The sequence below is a fragment of the Xiphophorus couchianus genome, chromosome 11 (assembly GCF_001444195.1).
Source record: "Xiphophorus couchianus chromosome 11, X_couchianus-1.0, whole genome shotgun sequence".
Lineage (NCBI taxonomy): Eukaryota > Metazoa > Chordata > Actinopteri > Cyprinodontiformes > Poeciliidae > Xiphophorus > Xiphophorus couchianus.
The window spans coordinates 4453504-4478271 of NC_040238.1; the positions used below are offsets into that span (position 1 = coordinate 4453504).

At 37.4% G+C, this 24768-nt stretch overlaps 2 protein-coding genes and 1 long non-coding RNA gene across 3 annotated transcripts; 2 read left to right on the plus strand and 1 right to left on the minus strand.

Annotated features, from left to right (window-relative positions):
• Positions 1-215: 215 nt before the first annotated feature.
• On the minus strand, positions 216-11771 carry LOC114153181 (solute carrier family 22 member 4-like). Its single transcript, XM_028031553.1, has 10 exons — positions 10483-11771; positions 10037-10140; positions 8451-8605; positions 8184-8355; positions 6051-6177; positions 4930-5027; positions 4035-4249; positions 3775-3957; positions 1744-1879; positions 216-935 (listed from the first exon to the last, which is right to left on the minus strand). Exons 1-10 carry the CDS (start codon positions 10909-10911, stop codon positions 836-838), a joined length of 1719 nt encoding a protein of 572 aa, XP_027887354.1. The 5' UTR covers positions 10912-11771; the 3' UTR covers positions 216-835.
• LOC114153185 (uncharacterized) lies at positions 829-12354 on the plus strand. The gene is made up of 3 exons (XR_003597289.1): positions 829-953; positions 4905-5096; positions 12291-12354. It is a non-coding gene; the product is annotated as an uncharacterized LOC114153185 (long non-coding RNA).
• Positions 12355-16679: 4325 nt separating this feature from the next.
• slc22a5 (solute carrier family 22 member 5) lies at positions 16680-24127 on the plus strand. The gene is made up of 10 exons (XM_028030487.1): positions 16680-17069; positions 17155-17258; positions 19889-20043; positions 20115-20286; positions 20363-20489; positions 21297-21391; positions 21541-21755; positions 22530-22712; positions 22824-22959; positions 23801-24127. Exons 1-10 carry the CDS (start codon positions 16680-16682, stop codon positions 23901-23903), a joined length of 1680 nt encoding a protein of 559 aa, XP_027886288.1. The 3' UTR covers positions 23904-24127.
• The last annotated feature ends 641 nt before the right edge of the window (positions 24128-24768 follow it).

Genomic DNA, 24768 nt, shown 5'->3' on the forward strand with positions numbered 1-24768 from the left:
GGATCCTCTATGATATATTGCTTAAGCTTACTTTACTTTAAACCGATTAAAATAATTGGCCCAGAGTTGAACTGCTTTGGAAAATCTTCCTGTTAAAGGGAAGTTTTGCTATTTGGAAAGTCTGTCCTGTTTTGATATGAGTTTGACACTCCTGCTCTAGGGAGTAGAAATCTGGTTTTCATCATTTCATCCACATACATTTGCTTGCCTACATCGCCCTCTGGCGGTAACGTAGATTAAAGCCTTTCGGTCTTAAAATAATCCTCTGCCTTTAAAACCTGGTGAACAGCAGACTCAAAGGTTTTAAAATGAGTAATGCAAATTTTATTGGAGTAATTTTAGTGCTCAACATAAATCCAGCAGCTTGAATATTGGATCGCCTTCAGTCTCCCTGGTCAATTCAATGTTTCTTCTTTGGACCGTTTCTGACGCCCCACAACAACGCGCCGACCCAGTCACCTAGTCATCATTGTTTGACTCATCAAATTCTCACATTTTCACATTTTTTCACAAGGACTTAAGACCAAGATGATGACAATCTGACAATTTCACAGTGTTGGATGTAAAACCAAAATTTAAGGTAAAGACTAACCTGTATTTGAGTAACTTTACTTTATAAACTTTTTATTCTGCTACATCATTTTCAGTTTATCAGCACTATCGACTGTGGCTGAAGTTGTATTAATGGTAACAGTGATGCACAGTAGAACGGTGCAGGTATTGGTACGGTATGTTAATGGTGTTCATGGAAATGTTGGACAAAGAATCATTTAAAATGTTTTTCTGTTTGGTTTCCCACATCAGATGGAATTTTTCATTTCTGCACTCCTGGACTTCATGGCTGCTGATTGATTTGAGGGCTGCTCCTTCTGACCAGAGACTTTTCTTCTGCAGCTTTTTCCTCATCTTTAGTGTTTGGTGTCTTTTGACAACATCTGGAGAAACATAAAAACGTAAGTGGTCATCTCGCCCATGACTTTCAGCACATCTGCATCCTTCATACACATGTTGCCAATTTATCTACATGAAGCATTTGAAGGAGCGACTCCATTACCTGAGCTTTTTTTGAAGGCATAATTCTATTAGCTTTTGTACATTTCCGAAATCAAAGAAAATAAAAAAAATACTGCACCAAGTAATCTGGTGTTTACCAAGGTAAAGCAGTTTTTTAATGATCCTAACTGACCTAAAACAGAAAAGGTTCAAGTTCCATAAAAGAGAAAAACAAACATTTATGTTCAGAGTGTGTAAATGTCTGGTTTTAACTGTAGATGTCACATTTTAAACAGCTGCAGTTCTCTTCCTATCCTTCATGTTGCCAGCTAATGCTATGCTCAATTTATATGTATATTGACAAAAATAATGAAAGAAAAACATACTTTACAGCACGAAAACACTTTCAAAATCACAAATACGCTTTTTGCTGAGGATTGTCAACTTGATTATTCATTATGCTAAAGTTAGTTTCTGTTCCTGGTCGGTCTAGTTTTACAGTTAGAGCTCCAACATGATGAGTGTCAGGTTGATGACTGAACATTGTGTTTCACCTTAGAATACAGACAAAATACTTTGAATAATTAAACCCCATTTATCCTACGCCAGCTCAACAAGCCATCAAATGTATTTTCCTTTTTCTGAAAAATATAAGTAAATCTTTGTAATATTATTCCAAGATCAGGCTTGTAAAATATTTAAAATGAATATTTAAAATGACCCTCCAGAGGCCTGGAGGGTCAGTCTTACCCAGGAAACTGCTGCATGTGACTGATTGTGTCCGGCAGCGGCATTCCAAAGCTCTCAGGCAGCAGGAGGCTCAGCAACCCCGCCACAGCGGTCAGGCTTCCCATTAGGATGTAAGGCAGGGAGACCGAATAGGTTCCTGTGTCGCAACATCAAACGGAGGAGAAAGGATAGTGAAAAACAACCTTGTCTACAATCAATGGACTGCTCAGCTGCTGTAAACCACAAAACAAACAAAGTCAGACAATTACAGAGAGTTTTTGTCTCCAAGTGACTGGTTGATGGTGTATTTCTGCCTTGGGCTCTACTTGGTTGTAAAATGTGGTTTCCTCCTCGATTACAAAGATCTTAAAGCACAGCAGGTGGCGTTACACAGATAAGTCCTCAATTCTAGGACCCCGTATTTATTTCCATCCATTATCTACACCTGCTTATCCCTGTAGGGTCAGTAAAGCTGGTGGCCATATCCAGGGATAGACACACACACTCACCCCTATGGGCATCTTACACACCAAAATTACCCTAACATGTTTGTGGGCAGTGGAGCTAAAGCGTTAGCACCCTATAAAAACCACAGTATAAACGTGAAGAAAATGCAAATTCCCCACAGAAACCAAACCACAATCTGAGTTTATGTCCTTCTTTCTGCAGGTCGTCTGGAGATTTAGTTTTACCTCTCTGACTTTCTGCTGACTGAATGGTGATGAGTGTCAGGACCTTGGGCTGTTTTTGGATTTTGGGCTTATAGTTTTGATTATTATCTGTTTGCTTTATTTTCCTTGTGTCTGTTTTACTTTAGTTCAGTCTTTCAGTCTTCATTTTTCTAGTTAGATTTAGTTTATTCATTCCTTCTGCTCAGTTATTCTTTGTTTCAGTTAGATTTGTTTTTCTAGTTCCCGTTTGTTTATCTCCCTCGCCCCTTGTGCCTTCCTCCCCCCCCCAGCCTGCCTTCTGCACTGCAAAAATACAAAACGTTACCAAGTAATTTGGTCTAGTTTCTAGTGTAAATATCTTAGTGCACTTGCAATAAAACAAAACTTACTTACAAGTAACTTTTTAAGCAAGTTATAAGAGCTTGTTTTAAGTCAATATTTCCTTAATATGATTGAAATATCTCTAGTTCCATTGGCAGATTATTTCACCAAATTCATTTTTTCTATGTTACAAGTGAAATAATCTACCAATGGAACTAGAACTTTTTTGTTAATATTAAGGAATTATTCACTTAAAACAAGTGCCTAAATCTAGCTTAAGTTATTTGTAAGTTAGTTTTGTCTTTTTTCAATGTACTAAGATATTTGAAGTAAAAAATCAGAACAAAATATTTGGTAAGATTATTTTTTTTGAAGTGTGCTCTCTCCCCTCACACCTGCAACCTTTAGCCAATCAGCTCAGGTCTATTGTTCCAGCATTCTCCCTCCCAGTACTTGGCCACCTCTCTCTCACCCACTCCTGTTCCCTGGATCCCTGCAGTCTCCTCCCAGTTTTTTGTACGTTTTTTGTATTTTCAATTAAAACTCTTTTTCTTTATCTCCTTGCATGTAGTTAAACTTGGGTTATCATCCAACCTTTGTTATCACTGTTCCACTTGTTCTACAAAACGTTTTAACTATTTCTCTGTCTGCAGATGTAGGAAAGTTCAAACTCCCAGGTTTTCACTTGCTCTCATTTCATGACTGAAGAACATAAACACACATTTGGTTTACGTAAATACCAAGTTTTTATTTTCCTATTTTGAAGAGTGCCTTTATGCCACATAGTCATGGCCAAGTAACACAAAGTTGAATGTTGCTACTTAAAACTACAGCTAAAAACATATTTATTCAAAGGCCTTTTAACATGTTTACACCTGAAAATACTCCTAAAACTGGACGGGTGTTTTAAAATAAGAAACCAACACTAAGACAACTAGAGAGATCAGGAGAAAAATCATAAAAACTTAAAGTGCAATCACTTGAACTGACCACTATATTAATACATTTATCAGTTCTTAACTCATTAACCTAATGAAGCAAAAGAAGATGACAGACTTACGTAAATAGATGAAAAATGGAGCAATAATGCTGCCTATCCTGGAGGCCATGGAGCAGGCGCCGACAGCCGTGTTCCTCAGCACAGTGGGGTACAGCTCTGCTGTGTAGGCGTACACAACGGCAAAGGCAGTGGACACCGCAAACTTCCCCAACATCTCAAACGTTATGGACAGAGCAGCTAAGTCTACAGCAAATAAAACATGAATTTAATTAGTTTATACAACAAAATATGATAAAACTGTGTAAACAGTAATTTCATACGTGCTGGTACGAGCTGTATGATGAGTAGAAACAACCCTCCTGAGGAGAGTGATGAGAAAACACTCATTCGTCTGGAGCACCAGCGAAACATAACCCAGGACAGAATGTAGGCTGGCATCTCCATCAGGGCGGACAGGAAGCAGTTGAAGTAGGCGTTTCCGTTGAGGTTCGCCGTGTTCAGGGAAAGGGCAAAGTAGGCGATGGTGATGGTGTTCCTGAAGCATGAATCCAAAAATATTAAATCTTTACGTGTTAGAATATTTTAGTCAGAATATTAACTTTATATTTGTTGAATGCATAATTGCATTTTAAACTAACTGTAAAGTTTCCACCTCAAGCTGCTTTTTTTATTTTCTACATTAGAAATATTTATTCATTCCAACAAATGATGTGGTTGTAAGACAACCACATCTTATACATTATTATGTTATAATTACAAAGTTCTACTTAAATCATTTCATATTTTTACAAATCGTAAACATAAAAAAGTCTTTGTTATGCTTTATTTTAGGTAAAAAAGTCCTGTATTTGTAAAAACTATTCCAAGAAAACTTGTAGTTTGAAACATTGTTCCTTGTAATAGTTAAAAAAATCAAACTGCACTTGTTGTTCCACTCAGGACACACAGTGCATCCTGCTGTGTTTTTGCATAAATCCTGGTTTCCATCATAGCAGTCGCTGCACAGAACTCGACGTGTCTTTGATGTTCACAAAAAAGCTCTGAAATTTACTTTACATGACACATGAACAAAAGGTGACACATGGAAGGACTGTGTGTGTACTGCATGTGCAGAACTGTATCTAATCAAAGTGTGTGCTTGTGTGTATCTAACTGTAGTGTGTGTGTATGTGTGTGTGTGGAATGTGGAGGCCCACTGGGACTGCATGGACTCACCAGATCACCCACAGCGTGATCGAGATCCAGCGGATGTTTGGAGAACGGAGCAGGTCACAGATGTTGCAGGGCCTCCTCTCCTCAGTCTTCACTCTGTTCTGCGGAGCAGCGGAGCATGAAGAACAACAACAGACGTCTAATTAACAAGCTGAGACATCAGCCAAGAGGTACCGTAATGACACTGAGGCTTTTGAGTTTGCTCCCACTTGCTGAGGGAACTTGTAGTTTCTACCAACTTTGTACATCCAGAGATGGAAACCTTTTTTTTCTGCAGTCAGTTGTGAAAAGCATGCTTTCATCCTTGCCACTGATTCTCCAATTCATTTTAATCTGGGCTTTGACTGGGCCCTTTTACTACTAAATAATGCAGTGATCAGCATCTTTACATTGTTGGTCTACCTATAATTGTCAGAACTCTAAACTTCTTTGTTGGGTTGGAAAATTGTCTCCTATTCAGCTTCATCTGTCCAAGCATAAAATCTGACCCATTTTAAAAAAGCAACCCCACAGGATGATGTTGCCATTACCATGTTTCCAGTGGGGATGTTTTTTGTTTGTTTCCAGGTTATCGTTACTTTGCTTTCCAGATTTTCTTTATTTGACCAGATTGTTTTCTACAGCCATGTTCCTTAAGGTTTCTTACTCTTCACATTTATCCACTGGTTTTTGTGGTTATAATGTTTTCAAGGCAAGTTGAAAATGTTATGGTGCATGTACTGTATATTTGCAAGAGAGGAATCCAAATGTAGAGGGAAAAACTGCAAGGAGTTGTATCCCTTAATTATTTCCTATCTTGGAACAATTAAACTGCAAAATAAGTTGTAATATGTATCAAAATAATAATATTCCTTTAACAATAAGAAGCTAATTCCTGAATATATTTTGCTTCCAAGAACACACAAAAACTGAAAATTGAAAAATATATCTATATTTACATCCACTCACAACTAATCTAAGTAGTTTCATTTATGATACTCCAGAGGCTGTTTCTTTACAGTTTAATTATAGCAATTATTTGATTAAAACATTTTGAAAAATTGACAAATTTGTCTTTACAAAATATTTAGGCTGTAGGAAACTGCAGTAGATGTTTAAATTTCTCTAATGAAGGATGTTCTCACCTGTAAAGAGCTAAAGATGACTGTTGGAGGCTCAATGTTGTTCATTTCAGCTGCATTTCTCAGTATGGCCTCGGCTTCTTCTGTTCTTCCTTGAGAGAGCAACCATCGAGGAGACTCTGGAATGAACCTGCAACAAAGTCAACAAGAAAAAAGCTAAATTATTTTAGAGAATAATGATGAATCTAAATCAATCTGAGCACATAATGAAATGCAAGAGAATGTATTTCAGAGCCTGATGCAGCAGACCGGTTCTGATCACCGGTTCTGATCACCGGTTCTGATCACCGGTTCTGATCACATAAACTCACTCACTGCTCTACAGAAACAGGTTCATAGACTTCAGTTATGGAGAGATTTTTGTCCTGTTTGTTTTACATTACAAATCACATTGATCTTTCTTCTTTCAAGGTTTTTCCAACAGATGACTCTAGTAATATTTGCAGTATCATCTGACCAAAGTCAGTTTGGCAAACGTGGCTCAAATGTTTCCATAAACATTGAAATAATGTTTTTATGACCCTTATACCCTCATACAGACTAACCGTTTTTAGAAATGAGACTGTAAACCTACTAACATTGGATGCTTTGCTTTCTTAATCCAACAAGTAAAACACTTGAAAGAACAAAGCCAACATTGTAAAACATCCTGAAAATCTTTACTTTTACAGTGCTTTGCAAATGTATTCTGACGCCTAGAATCTCTTTTTGCATTTAGATGATGCAACCTCAAACCAAAACCATCTTCAAATAAAAGTCTAAAGTGTTGAGTGCATTTTCATACAACCTCTTTTCATCTGACACCCCTAAATAAAATCCAGTGCAGAGTGAAATAACTAGCTGATTTAGCGCCTCTGTGTGTCGTTTAATTTCAGTATAAGTGATATTGAATTTATTACTTATTCCACAAATGGCAAACCAGCTGAAAAACGTTGATGTGTTCAGTACTTATCTTACCTACTGTCACGTTTGAACAGCACATGGTGTACTGTTCAAACACCATGTGCTGAAATGGATCACTAATGATCTGAAACGGAGAATGATGCAACCGCAAACACATCAAGACCAATTGCTTATCTGAGCTGAGATCTGTACCTCAGGTAGATTAATCTTCTGACAGAAAACGTCATGCCTTCCAAAAATGTCTTTGAAGTGTGCAAAGAAAGCTAAAATAAGTTAATTTGTCAGTCAGCAACAAACCATGCAGATGACACTGCAAACGCATGAAAAACTTTGCTTTGGTCAGATAATACCAAAAGGAATTCTCCTGGCAAACATTCAAAAAAAAAAACAGCAATCCACATGACTAAAAGAGCATCACTATCAGGAAACATGGTGGAAGCCGTGTCATGCTGCGGGGAGGCTGGTCAGTTGATTGAAAGATGGATTGCAAAAGACTTGAAACTGGAGCAGATATTCACATAGCATTAACTGAGCAACAAAACATTTTTATGAGTTAAAGTAACAGAAAAGTCCTGACCTAAATACATTTGAAGATATGTGGCAAAAGTTGAAAACTGATATTCACAAATGCTCGACTGATGGAGTGACTTTTTTACAAAGAATAATGCAGAAGGACGTCAGTTACTAGACATTCAAACCTAGTAGAGGAAAAACAGAGACTCGTAGCTGCAGAAACTGGTTCTACAAGGTACTACTGGTACTACTGGTTCTACTGGTACACACCACATTTTCAGATTTTATTTTTAAAGAAAATCCCAAAAGAATAAACTGACACTTAATGATAAAAATTTAAAGATATAAATACAATTGTGAGGCACTGTAAATGAATAAAAGGTTCAAATCTAATCTATTTTTTTAGTTTAAGTTAATTAGTTCAAAGGTAATGAAATAACTTTTACTAACTACATAATTTATTTCAAAAGGAAAATCTGTTGAACATAAGACATTGTAAAAAAAACCTAATAAAGATAATTGATTGTTGCCCCAGATAGGACTGATCCAGTAGCTTACCATTATCAACGCGTGAATGGAAATGACAGATTTTATGTAAAGCATCTTTAATTGTCCTAATAAAGCATCATTTCAGAAAAAAATAAAGGCATTGTAAGTAAATTATCAAACTCAAACTTTGGAAAGAATTGGACACAGACATGGCAACATACACCCACCTACCACCAGAGAGGCAGACACAGGCCGCTGGGTAGCATCAGGGCCAGCAGCAGCATCCGCCAGTCAGTGATGAAGAACGCAAACAGCGGCAGAAGCATGTAGCCCACACCAAAGAACAGACTGACCGCAGCCGTGGAGAAAACTGTCCGGGTACGAGGGCCCAGAACCTCCATTCCTTAAAGCAAAGTCATAACAGACAAATTTAAGTCACGTTCGTTAAACTGGGTTTAAGTAATAATGAATAATTTGAAAATATTTGAGCTGATTTACCTAAAACAAATGCAACAATATAATTTGAAACTTGGCCCATCCCCATGATAAAATACAAAGCACAGAAAACCATCCAGCTTGGAGAGAACACTTGAATGAATCTGGAAACCGCCTGCAGGGCTATGGTGGCAAACATCACGATTTTCCTCCCAAACCTGAAATTAACATTTAGGATAAATTAATTGGAAAGTAAACGGATTGTATAAAGTGAGGACATGACAAAAAGTCACAGTCAATCGAGTTCATAATAGCTTGTTTACTCCTACTATTTGGAGCAGTGTTAAGAGGAATTGGCTCATTTTTAAAATGTGAGAAGACATTAAGTGCATAAATAAATTGACTCTCAAAACACATTTTCAACTGTAGACATGAAAACTAAGTGAAAATAAAGTAGAATTTGTACTAACTGCACAAACAGATTTTCTTCTAAGGTGTATTTTTGTGAAGCTAAATAAACTGTCCATAAATATCCTCACAATAAGAAGATTGACTTTTAAACTGTGATGGGTTGAATGTTTTAGGTATCCTGTTATAAGCCTCTTGCAGTAGTTTGTTTGGATTTTGCTCCATTCATTAAAACAAAACTGGTGTAACTCAGGTTTGTACACAACGCCTTGCTCACATATTAAACTCATTTGTAAAATGTCTCTAGGATCTTCCCACTTCGCTTAAATCTTTCAACATTTGTCAGGGACAGATATATGCTTTCTGAAACGAGTTAGTTACTTTAAATTGTTACTCGTTTTACTGTGAAAAATACTCTAACAGTTTCAGGCAGCTACTTCACAATCCTGCTGTTTGGGGATTTATCTTCAACACCCATCATGCTCATATCTAGGACACGGAACCCATTGTTTTCTGAATAAGGAATATTTCTAATCTGTTGTATTTCCTGAACTGAATGATTTCTGCTGTTTATATCAAAAGATCTGGACTTGTGGAGGTTCACTCTTCTCTTGGTGATATCTTATTTGATTTATCTGATATGTTCATGATCAGGGAAGCACCTCTACAGGTATGCTTACCCGTCTTTTCCACGTCGTTCTGAAACCTGAACACTTCACTCAGACGATCTTAGTCATGTTGGGCTAAGATTTGACCCGGGTGTTTTATTGTTGAAAGTTTGTGACTGATTGACAGAACAGCATTGTCTTGAGTCTTGGGTAAACTTGTGAACAATGATTATCTTAGTCAAAGGTTAAACCTAATGATCAGGGTTTTCCTGAGTACTGAGGACTTTTCCTTATAATCTAAGCTGATGGGTCCAATTTTGACAATTTCTACAATTTTCTAAAACATAAAAGGGGAAAAATAAGCTGCAGGTAATTTAATAAAGTCAAAAAAATCGTATTGTGTGTAGTGAGTTAATGCATTTATAGACCAAATATGGGCATTAAGATTTCGTGCATTTAACAAACAGGACTGACCAGAGCCAGTCAAAGAAATATTGTCTGTTTTGAGTTATTGTTTTTTTAGTTATTATTTATGTGAGTGCATCAGATTCCTTCTGTATTCATGGAGAACTTGTAGGATACAAAATGATTCATGCTGCCATCTTTCTCTAAAACTACAAACAGGTCCACCACCTGTCAGAGAGCTGTCCAGAAATTAAAGAGCCAGTGAAAACACCACAGAAGAAGATGGAAGACGTCAGTGGGCTCTTCCAACTTTCATCACACACTAGGTTCCACTGCATAGGACAGGAAAATACACAAAATGTGGAAACAAGCAGCATAGATTAGATCAGGAAATCGTGCACAGATAAAATACACATTAAGAAAAAAAAAGTAGGTTTCATAAAAATTATAGTTTTAAAATGCATCACACACAAATATTTGTCAAATGTAGCTAAAAAGTTTTAACTTTGGGGAATATTATTTGCAAAACTATCATCATTTTTTAACCATACTAATAAAATTGGATTTCCATATGTAACCTCATTATAAGGTTAAGTAATTTGGTAATTTTCTATTACACTGTTATCTTCACTGGCATCGGCAGCATCATCCGATGAGTCAGAAGCTGAACCCACCTCAGAGACAATAGTAGATGTGTACACGCTGTGGTCAAACTCCCATCCGTCCAGGCAGCTTTCTTTGGGCACATTAGACAGATTAACGTCTAATGGTAGCAAACCTCTCTCCGAGTATTTCAACAAATTCTCCACTTTGTATCTGGAGCACTTGCTGGGCACCAAAGCGCCGTCCCGGATCGCATCCTCCTCCAGCGGGATGCTGCTGTTCCTCCACGCCGCGCTGAGGTTCAGGTGCGCGGGCAGCGCGCAGCGGTGATCCGGCGTGTCGGCCAGAAACACGATGGAGAAGGCGGTGAGTCCATTAGGGACGACGCTCAGGCTGAGGAGGAAAAAGACCCGCCGCTGGAAAGCTCCCCATTCTCCCAGGAAGGAGGTCGCCGCCTCGTAATCAGTGACTTTGTTGGCGGCGGAAGAATCCGGTGGCATGTTAGAGACGGGAAACAGCGGAATGAATGAACTGAAGCTGCTGGGTTTCAATTCTGGACCCTCATCCCGCCCTCTTAGGTTTCAGGAGGGTTTGTTTTTTTATCATTCTGAAAAAACCTGTTTGTAGGCTGTAAATCTGTAGGCTGTAAATCCTGCAATAATTAACTGACCTCACAAATATAGATCTCTCACAGACTTGAGGAGAGAAAATGTGTGTTATTTGTTCAGTCATTTACTTTAGTTTTTTGCTCATTAACATTTAAGTAGAAAAAAAATCTACCATGTTATATTGTGTATATTATGTTGTGTTGCAGGTGCTTTTCAAGGTAGAAATGTACATTCTGTCCCAAACACCAAATTCAAACAAAATTTCTAAGTAACGTTTGCATTTCTGACAATTGTAGATGGAGGATTCAGAGATATCCAAAAATGAATTTCAGGAAGGGAAAGCAGAATATCCCCCATCTATGTCCAATTGCTGTCCAGTGGGAATTGCTTCTAAAAGTCAGAAAATCCCATTAAGTTTGTCAATAACATCGATTAAACTTACACCAACACTCCAGTGTAAATGCGCACAATTAGATTCACTCAAAGTGTCGACTCTTCTGAGTTTTCATACAGTATAAACCTAAATTATTACACTTTTTGGTATTTTTGTTTGGAATTTAATGATCAGCATCAAAGTCCAGTTTCACTTTTGTGGCATTCCGATGACGCGTCATAGCTTAAAAATAAAAAGGCTTATTCCTCTTCCCCTCTAATAAATTTAGCAACATTGCCAAGTTTATAATAAAAAAGAAACCACATTGCCTGCTCAGCCAGCACAGATGAAGCCCCTGAACTTCATTTGGTTTAAACAGATCATGTAAAACAGAAAGAACATTAAATGTTTTATAGCATGTTGTGTTTTTCAGAGACTCTAGGAACCAGAGTGTTTAACTCGGAGGTTACAGGACCCAACTAAGAGAAACTTTGACATTCAGTCAATAATAACAGCAAATTGATATTTTAAAGGCTTGCATTTTGAAATCATTACACAAATAAAAACAGTGACCTCCTGTTGGTTCACAAAAGGGGCAAAAGGTTATTGAACCCAAGATTCCAGGAAAACCTGAGTAATAAATGCCCACTATAAAATTAGCATAGCTATATTTAAGATGGGTATGAACAATACATATTTATGTCAAAATAAGTAAAAATAAGATATTTTATAAATTATAGGAACATTTCTATTCTCATGCTCCTGTTTCAGCTCCTCACTTTATCCTGAAGGTTAACCCAGATACCGTTGTGAAGAAAACGCAGCTTTCTTGTCACAGCTTGTTTCATAGTTGATCAGATGAGCTTTTATTTATTCTGTTTATTCTTCACCATCCCAGACTTGTGGGTTACTCCTCTTCACTGAAGACAATCTCTCACTTGAAGATATAAAACTCTATAACTCTGGCACTGAGACTCGGGGTTTTCTCCCCGAGTCCAACGGAAACTGATTCTCAATACTCTACTCAGATCCGATATTCCAGTTTTCAATTAATCCACTATCATTAAAAACTGCTGTGTCAGCTATCGTACTCTTTAAATGTTTGAGTAAGTGAAGTTTGGAGGTAATGTCAAACAGAAAAATAGTCATTTGTCCTAAACAAAACCAACCAGGAGCCTCATTCTTGTAAGTGGATGCTAAGTTATCTTTGGAAAACTACAACTTAGCATCTTAAAGGAATTGATTCAGTCTTTCAATGACTAGAAAAATCTGTTAAATATCAACTGTGCAGTAAAATGCAAACACAAGTCATAACTTCACCTACTGCAACTCGAAGTGACTCTTAACCTCAGGCACAAAACGGATGCTTTCAGCCTGCAGCGTCTGAGTCATCAAACACAAACCTGATGCCTCTGAACAATATGTGACTCAGGTGGTTCCAGAGCTTTAAATGTAATATAATCCATATTAAAGTGATGCCCTTTTTGGTAAGAGAAATTTTCTGCATGTAGGATTATTATACACAAGTTCCCACTCCCTTTTGCAACCAAACTCCAAAAACACCAAACACCTTAAAGCTGTCAGGACAAATATGGACAAATGTTCTTATGGCTTTTTGTTGCTTATGTTTTACTTTACTTGGGTGAACAACATTTAGTTTTCAAAGATGGATGCTGTATTTAAATAAAGAAAATATTTGTGGGGAACACATGCTACAGTAGGAGGCAGGGCTCCAGTCGTCCACAAGGGGGTGCTGTAGACACAAAGAAACGTACAACCAATCAGTTATAAATTAAAAAATAAAACTTGGCAAGTTTTTAAATATGCTTTGTTTTCATTTGATGTTACACATGATGTAATACAGTTACTAAAAGGTAAGGTAAGGTCATTTATGTATATAGCACATTTTCAGCATCAAGGCAGTTCAAAAAGTGCCAAAGAAGTCAATCTGGCTATGCAGGACCTCATTTTGGGAATACTTTTTCCAAGTCCATTAAAACACAAACATACACAGTTTATCCCCAAATTATCGTCATATTGATCATTAAAGTCCATCCATTATTTAACATGCTTAACCTTGCAGGGTCAGCTGGTGCCCATCTCAAGCTGTCTCATAATTAAAGTAACGGTTTAATTTTACCAACATTTTGCTTCTGCAACATATGTGCAGGAAATTAAAGCTAAAATAAGCTCTAAAATAAACCAAACTCTTATTGGTTTGGCTTGTATATTTTGTCACGTGTACGCAGTCATGCCTCTGACTGTGTGCACTATGATCCTCAGTATCAGACTAGTAACATCTGATATTAAAGCACATGTTAATGATTACACAGACTGCAACAGACTTCATCACACACAAAATAAACTCAGCAGGAACTGATGCTGCTCCTCACAGACTCTATCAATTGTATAAAATATTTTATAGTGAGAAAAATTTTACAAACAAAAATCCCATTTTCCAGTGGGCAAAAAATGCATAATTCTCTGGAGGGAAATGAATTTAAAGGCAAAATGTAAGCACCTAAACATGTCAGCAAATTAAAATCTGAAGTGAAACTTGAGGGTGATCCAAAAAACATTTTGTTGCCAGCCTGCGTTTCTGCATCCAGATGTAAAACAAAACAGCAGACTTTTAAAATATTTTTTGTTTTAGTTTTATGCAATTGGACAGAGAGATATTTAATATAAATCTCGAGAATTTCCCAAAATACACATAAGAAATCTAAAAAACTGAAGGAAAAAAACTCTTAGTAAAATGTAATAATAAACATTCCCAGATCTAGCTGTCCAAGTAAGTTCACAATAAAATCACATCCCAACATTCCCAAAACCCCTAAAATGAGACCTAAACTAGACTATTGCAAATGATGATGTGGAACTACATACTTCTGCAACCAGAAGTTTACCAGAGAGAAGTCGGATAAAGTCCAGCAGTCCTGTTAAAATATTATCTGGACAGATTAAACCAAACTCAAATCATCTGGACATCAAAACGGAGGAAGCATCGTCTTTAACCTAATCCTAATCCAGCATACCAGGAGAGAAACTGTGAAGCATAGAGGTGGAAGTCAGTTTGCTGCAGCTGAACCCAGCCAGAGCAACATCATGGACTTTACCATAAACTCCACTTTGCATCATGGGAGTTTGAGAAAAAAATTTTAGTTTTTGCAGAGTTGGAAAGAGCAACATGACAATGACCAAAAACAAACCAGTAAATCTAACAAAAACGGGCTGAGAACTAAAAAATGGAAAAGCAGGTGTTGGTATAAACAAGAAGCTCTTTATATCTATTAAGAATGCACAATACATTCCACATTTATCATGTTTTAACATACCTGCATGGATCTGGTATGTAAAACTGGGCCGATTATTGCAAACCGATATTTACTTCATTTGGTTGTTGTTTCAGGAAACTGTTAGCATGAGGTATTTGTAGGTTCATGTGATGGTGGTACAAGATTGTACAAGTGTTTAACTTGTACAATCCTTCCTTTAGTGTTCAAAGAAGCAACATAGGTGGTGTGTTTCCTTTTACAATATCAAAGTGTAGGAAAATATAACCTAGACGATACTATTAGGTATCGGTTATTGCCCATAATGGTTCTATATCGGTGCTTTCTAGAGGAATGTAGGAGACCTGTAGATGCCTACAAGAAGCATTTTATAGAAGTATTTTTTACCAATAATAGGAGAAGATGTCCTAACTTTTTCCTCAGCTACATATTTGTTTTATATCATTTATATTATAATTTTACAGGAGAAACTTTCCCCCCCTGTAGTTTAAATAGTCAGAATACATAATATCTAAAAAATAATTTCAAAAGACCAGAAAACTGAACAGGAGTTATATTTTCACAACTAAATCATTTCTAAACTTTCCAATTGTGACTGAAGTGTTAACATTTTATGTTTTGAAGTCATCAACCCAAAGCAAGCTGACAACTGAGATCAGATTCAAAAGTTTGATTAGCTGTCTATGTAGAATAAAAGACTCAAATAAGCATGCTCTAATCTTATTAAGGAACAAAGAGCCTGAAACTGTAGAGCACAAAATGTCACATTACTAAATCTGACATTTAGTAATCAGAGTGGAAGTGGAAATAATGCAAACAATCTGGAGACTCTGAACTCTATTGTTACAATACAGTCCTGATGATTAATAATCAATGCACTGATTAAACTAATTGATTTTAAAAGGAATGTAGAAATTCCTTAAAATCATGTTGACACATTAATTTTTTTAATTCAGAGGTTGTTTTTCACATCTGTTTGCTCTTTTCTAAATGTTTGTGTCTAGAATACTAAAGTCCATGAAGTGGTGCAGCTATCAGTCCAGTCCTCCAGCAGAACGCACAGAAGTTTTCTCTGTGAAGTCGATCAAATTATTTCTGAGGAAAACAGAAAAACCTGCAGTTGGACATCTTAAACACGACACGCAGCAAAAACCTGACTTCATTAGGAACATCTGTTCCCTAATTTTGTGAGTAAACCACCAACACAGAAAGCTTTATTCAGTAAAAACTGATTATGTAATCCGTTAGCAGTGGCTGCTCTGCCAGACAGAATTTAATGTCTCCCTCTAGAGTTACAATCTTTAACTGAAGAAATGAAGACTTGCACATACAGTAGGTCTACTTTTTGTGTTTTCCAAAGACACAGTTATAAAAACATCAATGCACATTCTGGCCCAACAGATTCATGTGCCGTTCCACAAATGCTGGTCTGCAAAATATGTGTGGTTTCTCAGGGACCCTGTGAGTTGAGAGTTTATCTTTAAGATAGCAAAGCAAACATCCAATTGATACAGTTTCAGTAGGACTTTCCATAAAGGCAGGTTTGCCTCAATAGTCTGTTTTAACACAGTCCAACAAGAGTCTTAGTGCTACTTAGCAACATTTAGAGTACAGTCATGTGGACTACTTGGAGTATTTAAAAGTGAGGAATGCTGTTTAGAGAAAATACCCCATGGTAGTGTGGGTTGCAGGATACATACAGTAGAATAACTACTGTGGAGATTTAATTTACTTCAATCAAATCACTTAGTGAAGGCTCTGAGTCGGTCAACTGGCATTTCAGAAGATTTCGATTTTGGATAGAAACTTGCGCTCCACACAGCCGGTTTAATACTCACAGGACTTGGAAATGGAAATTTTTCAATTCTGACTCCGGCCCACCGAGGGACCCAGTCCACTCTACCCCACAGAGAGCTCAACTCTATAACTCTGGCACTGAGCTGAGGAGCTGAAGAGGGACACCACACTTCACTGTGAAGAAGGAAGGGGGGGAAATGGGAGACTACGATGAGGAAACTGCATTTCTTGGACAAATCGGTCCTTTCTTCTGGCTCACTTTCTTCCTCCTGAACACAGTTTTTGTATCAACCGGATTCAACGGACTTTACATCATCTTTGCAGGAGCAGCTCCAAAACACAGCTGTCTCGTTCCAGATGTCAACCTGACAGAGGAATGGAGAAATGCCATCATTCCCTTCACAACAGTGGGTGATGAAGCAGTTCAGAGCCAGTGCAGCAGATATAATCTGGCTGCGGTTAAAAATCTCTCTGACCAGGGTTATATTCCTGGGAGGGATTTTAATCTCACTAATCTGCCACTAGAAGGATGTTTAGATGGATGGAACTACAGCAAAGAAGTCTACCAGTCCACAATAGTCACTGAGGTCAGTATGAAGGTCCATTTAATGTTGTTTTTTTCATGTTCTGCTGGTTTTTTTAGTTTTGTTTCTAATCTTTGTGTCTCTCCAGTGGAACCTTGTTTGTGACAACCAATGGAAAGTCCCTTTTGCATCTTCCACCCTGTTTGTGGGATATCTGTTTGGCTCTCTAATCTCAGGACAACTTTCTGACAGGTATGTCATCCAATTCAAGAAATCAGTACAACTTTTAATTCTGCAGAGCATGATTTTCTGTCCAGTACCATTTGTATAAGTTTGTCCCAGGAACTGTGGCAACAAAAACATGTTAATGGCTGTTTAAAAAAAATAAGTTCTGATTAAACCAGTGAAGTCTGCTGAAGATTTCTAACAAAGACAACAGCGCCATCTTCTGTTGCAGTAAATGCATTATTAGTCAGGTTATTTGGATCAATTCTTTTCTTCATAAGTGACCGATAACTATTTTTCTTTCAATATATGAAATGTGGTGGTATTATATTCACAGGGCATTAATTTTTAATACGCTGCCTCCCTATAAAGTAGCAGAGTTAATTTATTTCAATAACTGAGAAACTTGTATTTATTATTATGCACATAGTGATATATTTTGAGATTTTATTTTGTTCATTTTCATAATTTTTACAGGTAATGAAAACTGAAACTGTTTCACAGATAATACTTCATAAAACTGATTAAAATGTTTCAACCCAGAAGCATCAGCCTTTTTTTCATAAATGATCTGTTTGGTGTGGCCTGGATATAATCAGCCTGTAGCTCTGCTGAGGCACCAAGAAGCCCCGATTGTTTTAAAAGTTGAAGTTTTGGATTTGTGTCTCATTTTGGGGTTTTGTCTCAGAGGGTTGACCTTATCTAACCCTCTGAGATCTGGTTACAAGGGTCAAGAGGTCAGCAACCCATGCCCTTTCTATTGCAAATACAAAAAGTAGATTATGAGCAATAAAATGGTTCAGGGTTCCAGACAATTTACCAGATAACAAGTCCCAGTGTTGACATCACAGTTAGAATCAGAAACACACAGATTGTCTAATGCAGGGGGCTCAATACTTTCTGAGTTGATCTCAGCAGCAGGTGACAAACTGACGATGAGAGCAGAACTTCCTTCTGACAGATTATCAAAATATTCACTAAGATCCTAAACGTTTATAGCTTCATTAAAGAATAATATTTTTTTTTAAATCGACAAAACGTGTTAAAATTAATATTCTCAGTAATTATTGTTTCAACAAGATGTTGCGCAATTCAGTGCCTTTCAGTTCCATTAACAAAAAAAAGGGGGGGGGCGACTCAAAGACCGACTGACCAGCAGAGCAGGAGTTTAAATGAGCCAATCAGCCGCCGCGGTGTTCAGGGGAGGCAGATTAATAATCCAGAAATTAATATCAAGCCTGGAAACCTGAAATCGTAACTGACTGAATGTTTTTAACGTAATCTTTGCTCGGCTTGCGGGGCGCAGGCGGTTGCCACGGCAACGGGTGTGCTTAAACTACAGACAGAAAGAGAGAGATGAAGAAAGAGAGAGAGAGATGAAGAGAGAGAGAGAGAGATGAAGAGAGAGAGTAAAAAGGTACAAGTCTTTATTTTACCTTTGTTTACCTTTTACAGCCGCTATAATTTCTAAACGTTCAATAAACGACAAACTTGGACTAATTACCTCGTTCGTTTGTGAGTTTACGTCATTCACAACATCAAACAGAACAAATATATTTCATAAAATTTTAACAAACAAATGGCTTCTACCGCGATAATCATGTGAAATTAAATTAATTATATCCCAACTTCAGAAGATTTGCCTTTACCTTTACAGGGCTCTTTGGTTCCTGTAGCTTCTCATATTGAGGTCAAAGTTCAGATCTACCATAACTGACTGACACCTGCTGGCCTCAGGTTTACAACCAGCTTGTGACTGAGAAACCAGTAACCTGCTCCCAGTGTCAGAATCTCACTGAGGAAGAAATTGCATTAGTTTTTCTATCACTTTAATATTTCTGCTATAACTCATGTATATTCGCATATAAAATAAGTCAATAGAGTTTAATTTACAATTTTTATGTCTTCGTGTCATCAGGTAGATCTCAGCCGGCTGGTGAGAGAAAAAGTAGATCTTGGTCTCAAAAAGTTTGGGCGCCCCTGGTCTAATGGGTTCATGCTTTTTAAGATTGAAGAGTTCAGTCTTAGCGTACAGTCAGACCTCCTTCCCCTTCTTGCAATACGCTGTCCGTCCGTCCGCCCCATCCGTCCGTCCGCCCCATCCGTCCGTCCGTTCGCCCGCCCCATCCGTCCGTTCGCCCGCCCCATCCGTCCGTCCATCCGCCCCATCCGTCCGTCCGTCCATCCGCCCCATCCGTCCGTTCGCCCGCCCCATCCGTCCGTCCGTCCGCCCCATCCGTCCGTCCGTCCGCCCCATCCGTCCGTCCGTCCGCCCCATCCGTCCGTTCGCCCGCCCCATCCGTCCGTCTGTCCGCCCCATCCGTCCGTTCGCCCGCCCCATCCGTCCGTCTGTCCGCCCCATCCGTCCGTTCGCCCGCCCCATCTGTCCGTCCGTCCGCCCCATCTGTCCGTCCGCCCCATCTGTCCGTCCGTCCGCCCCATCTGTCCGTCCGCCCCATCTGTCCGCTCTCCCCCACCCCCCATCCATCTAATGGTACACTAAGGCACACCAGGATAATCCAATATGCATCATGCTGACATTACTTCAAAAAACCCATTTTAGTGCAAACTTAGCTTCTTTATTTTGAACTATTGTAGTTAATCTAAATGTGTTTTTAATTCTAAGCTAATGAGATGAACCTGTTTTTGTTCTCCAGGTTTGGGAGGAAGAAAGTTGTCTTCATATCTCTTGGGGCTCAGTCTCTCTCTGTTCTGCTTCAGTCATTCTCCCAGTCATGGAGAATTTTCTGTGTCATGTTCCTGTTTGTTGGAGCCTCTCAGATATCCATCTATATCTCTGCATTCGTACTGGGTAAGTAAATATAAACCTAAACCTATTTATTTATAAGTGCAGTTTATGTTTCTTCTTTAATCCTCTGATAGGTACGGAGTTGTTGAGTAAAACCATGCGAGTTCTCTTTACAACTCTCGGGGCCTTCCTCTTTTACTGCATCGGCTACATGACTCTTCCTTGGATTGCATTCGGCATCAGAGACTGGAGAACTCTGCTAGCAGTTCTGTCAGCAACCTCTGTGGTTTACATCCCTTTGTGGTGGTAGGTTTGTCATAGAACTTACTGATTTCCAGAACAATGCTCAAAATGTGCTGAATGTTTTAAACTACTTGTTCAGGTTCATCCCAGAGTCGCCTCGGTGGCTGATTACTCAGGGAAGAGTGATGGAGGCGGAGGTCATAGTGAGAGACGCAGCAAGGAAAAACAAAGTTCAGGCGCCGTCAGTCATCTTCAGAGAATCTGAGGTGGGATTCGGCTCCACGCTGCGTCTTTTTCTCTACAGATGCTGTGAAACTGCAATGTGTTTTACTCACTTCCATGTTTAGGATCGATATCTGCTAGCTGGGGGTCAAAGGGCTCTCACATGAAATCTCATCACTGGTGTGCTTTTCACAGAAAGAGATTTAAACACAGAGGAAAGTGTTACTGCAAATTCCACTTAAACATGAATCACTGAATGAGCGATAAGTCTGGCTGAATTAATAGAATTAATTTCTTTATTGTGTTGTTTTGTTGTTGTCTGTTAGTCTAAATTAAAATGGTTCAACAATCGTCCACCAGCTCTAAGAAGGATTTTCATGGATTTCAAAGTTATTTTTAAAGTCAAGTTTTAGGATTTTTATGACATTGCTGGATACTTCAGTACATGTAGACTGTGATTTAAGGTTTATTTATCTATTATTCCTACTGTAGATTCAATTGATGCATTTATTTGTATCAGGACTTGAAAATGTATTTTCACAGATTTTGTACATCCTGACTGAGTGTGAGCCACTGCAGAACATCGGACAAAATATGTGCAAAACATATAGAGACAAAGAACTGCAGTGCAAGGGAATATAGATTTAGGGTGAAAAATATGCACCATTTTCTACATTAATTTAAAAAACATATATAAATATAATATCCAAAACTCTTGTGTTTGTTGTTAATTTAATTTTTGAGAGTATTATTTCAAAACTAAGCGATGTAATCTTTGCCTCAACTGTGGGACAAACAAAAACATGCATGATAAAATGGAGATATTTCTTTGCACATGCATTTAATTTTAGGTTGAGGAAATTCCACCTGGGAAGAAATACACCATGCTTGATGTCCTGAAGTCCAGTAAACTCAGATGCATCACTCTGATGTGTCTCCTTTTGTGGTGAGAATAAAAGTTTTTAATTTAAACATTTGATTCTCTGGGGATCAGAAAATGATCATTTATGGATAAATGACTGAACAATTGTATGTAATGAGAAAAATATACATAAAAATAGCTATCTGTCTGTAATATTCTCTTTGTCTTTTCAGGATGGCGATAAACATTGGGTATTTTGGTTTATCCCTGAACACTTCTAACCTGAGTGGCAACCCTTTTTTAAATTGTTTTTTATCAGCGATTACTGAAGTACCCGCCTATATAGTTTCTAGTTGTTTGCTGAGGAAATGTCCAAGAAGAGTAATTCTGTCAACCTTCCTGGTTATCGGAGGAGGCGTTCTTCTGCTCATCCAGTTCATCCCTGACAGTAAGACTTCTTTAATCTGATTACATTATAGAACATTTTAGGAATAGGAACACTTTGGCTAGGCGGTAAAGTTACAAAAAACTTTCCTTTCAACGTCTAAGATATCGTTCTAATGTTGTCTAAAAGGGTGTAAAAAGAAAAGAATCTGGTTTTATAAGCTATTTAATCTTCAAAAAGTTGGGTTTTAATTCTGAAATCTATTATTTTAATTAAAAAGAAAAACATTTATTCACTATTTTATGAAAACTGCATATTCTCTAAGATGTCAGATGCAGAAAGTATGTAAAAATGACTTTCTTCCATCAGTGCAGCAATCATGTACTTCAGATTATTTATTCATGTTTAAACTGGGAAATGTTTAGCTCATTATAGCTGACTGTTTTCAAGATGAAGTCCTATAAAGTTGTGCTGGCTGTGCACGGTAAACAGCTGTGTCAGGTAAAACAGTCAGACATTGTGTTAGAACTGATACCTGACTGCTGACTGTGCAACTCAAAGTTTACCAGAAGACCAGAACCGTGTTGATTATGTAAGCAGCTCACATTCTTTGTTTAAGGTGATTTCAGCTGAAGTAAAAGTGGCAGCAAAGAAACACATTTAGCCTCTAAACTTAAAATAAAAGTGAAAACTGTAAATCATGGTTTCAACTGTAAAACACAAAAGTTTTCTCAGCTGCTATAAATGTTTTGGATTCATTCTGTCATTATTTGTGTTGCTACATGAACTACGTCACCTTAAACTAAATTATTTATAAACTGTCTTATCCCTCCTAAGCTCTACATTATGTTGCTCTGGCACTGGAAATGACTGGGAAATTTGGCTTCACCATGGCCTTCACCATAGTTTACATCTACACTGCTGAGATCTACCCCACTGTGCTCAGGAACGTTGGCATGGGAATGTGCTCCTCTGCAGCTCGCATCGGCAGCATCACCGCCCCTTATGTCATCTACTTAGGTTCTTCCTGCCTCTGTTGATTTCACAAAGCAAAAAGCATCTGCACAAAATACTGAGTGAAAGTACTGTATGCCATTCTTCAATGTCTAACTTATATCCTCATATTTACAGGTACATATAACAAGGTTCTACCTTACATTCTAATGGGAAGCCTCACCATCGCCTCTTCTGTGGTTAACTTCTTCCTTCCGGAGACTTTCAACAAAGATCTACCAGAAACAGTGGAGCAGATGCAAGAATGCCATGGGTATTCATTCATTCATTCATTCATTCATTCATTCACTGGTGTTTGAATAGAAACTGCAACCAGTTTCATACTTTATGGGATTTTTTTAATTTCTTTGCAGAAATATGCCTTTCTGTTACATATAGCTACAGTATGTTAAATACAAATAATATGATAATTAAACATAACATGAAGCAGAAGAAATAAATGGAATATTTAAGTGAATAGAAAATGATCAGTAGCTGTTAATTTAATTGTAAAAAACACTTTACTTGAAAATCACCTTCATTTTTAAAGTGTCTGTTCGGAGCTTATGTAACGTCTAGATAAGATGATTGAAGTTATGTTAAAACTTGACCTTGAAGCTGGTGTGCATAGAAAACAGACACTTTCAGATTACACTTCAAACAGTTCTGCTGTGTGATAAGAACACGTCATTTTGATTACTTAGACTTAGAAATAAAAACAGCATATCGCCGTAGCAACATGTAAAATGTATGAAAAGACCAAAATGTAGGGGTTTTTTTTCTCACTGACAATAAAATAGTTTTAAAGTTTGTCATTTTACATAAGTTAGAATGATCTTTTTTGTTTATCTAAATCCAGAACCTTGGAAGACATTTTCCCATCAATTTTTAAGCTCTAAAAATTGATGTACATTTTTTCAAACACATTTAAAAAATATATTCCATGCAGGAAGTACACAGTGTCCAGTATAAGAACATGATGTGAAATGTTTGTATGAGATCACTGACCTTTAGTTTAGTTCTGTCACATGGCAAGAAATCAGAAATAGGACGTATTTAGTCTTCAGTTTGATGTTGAACTGTTATTAATTTTTTATTTCTAAAACACATTTTAGGTTCTGTGGACGATCTGAAAAGAAGAAATATTTTCAAAATGGAGCCTCACGTAATCGACCAATTCTACAAGAAAAACCTGAAGTGCAAACATTAAGCCTTTAGATTTATTTTTTGTCTTAAGGAAATAAAATTTGCGTTGATCTCTCAACAAAGATTTGAAAATGAATCTTATAAAATGTCTGCTGTGGATTCAAAAAGCCATCAAAAAGGCAAATACTGTAGTGTGTTTGGTTTTATTTTCACTTAGCTGATGTTTAGGAATTGAAAACATTTTCTAGAAATGTTACAAAACAATAAATGAATAAATTTTTTTGTATCCACTTGCACCAGGTGTGATTGGTCAACATTTTGTGTCTCAATTGTTGTCTTTCAGGTATAGTTTCCATATTGTACAAATGAATTTTCTCAACTCACAACCTGATAAATTGCCTGAATATTATGAGAGAACAATGTTGTTAATTTTGTTTCTTTTACTAAGAGGTTTCTTTAGTCCTCTAAGTTCAATTGTTGTTTATTCAGAAATATGTATTGTGATCTATTATATTTAGATCATGTAATAGATCTAAATATAAACTAGTTATATTTGACTTGGATATTTATATCCAAGTTAAATAGTATATCTAAATAGCATAGGAATATTTAGCCTAACTTTGTTTTATGGTGGATTTACCAATTAACTTCTTTAAAGCCATTCCAGCGGTCGCCTGCCTGTTTGGTTTAATACTTCTCCTTTGCTTTCTGCTCTTTTCTGCAGATGATGCAATGATTTGAATATAGTTATTAATTACACACTTTGCCCAACATTTCAGCCTTTTAAATACATACTGAGTCTTTGGACAGAATTCCACGACTTCTCAAAACTCTCTAGGATTTTAGCAGGAAATTATAAGTTCAGATAACCGACGTTCTTTCTAAAACAAACTGTCTTACCAAATGATAACAATAAATCTATGGCTTTGCACAAGCC

Coding starts and splice junctions, on each gene's coding strand:
- LOC114153181 (XM_028031553.1), bottom strand. CDS start 10,911: ATGCCACCGGATTCTTCCGCCGCCAACAAAGTCACTGATTACGAGGCG. Junction 8,356..8,450: donor TATTGTTGCATTTGTTTTAG/GTAAATCAGCTC, acceptor CTTTGCTTTAAG/GAATGGAGGTTCTGGGCCCT. Junction 6,178..8,183: donor CTGTGTCTGCCTCTCTGGTG/GTAGGTGGGTGT, acceptor ACTTTGTTGCAG/GTTCATTCCAGAGTCTCCTC.
- slc22a5 (XM_028030487.1), top strand. CDS start 16,680: ATGGGAGACTACGATGAGGAAACTGCATTTCTTGGACAAATCGGTCCT. Junction 20,044..20,114: donor TATCTCTGCATTCGTACTGG/GTAAGTAAATAT, acceptor ATCCTCTGATAG/GTACGGAGTTGTTGAGTAAA. Junction 20,287..20,362: donor GTTTACATCCCTTTGTGGTG/GTAGGTTTGTCA, acceptor CTACTTGTTCAG/GTTCATCCCAGAGTCGCCTC.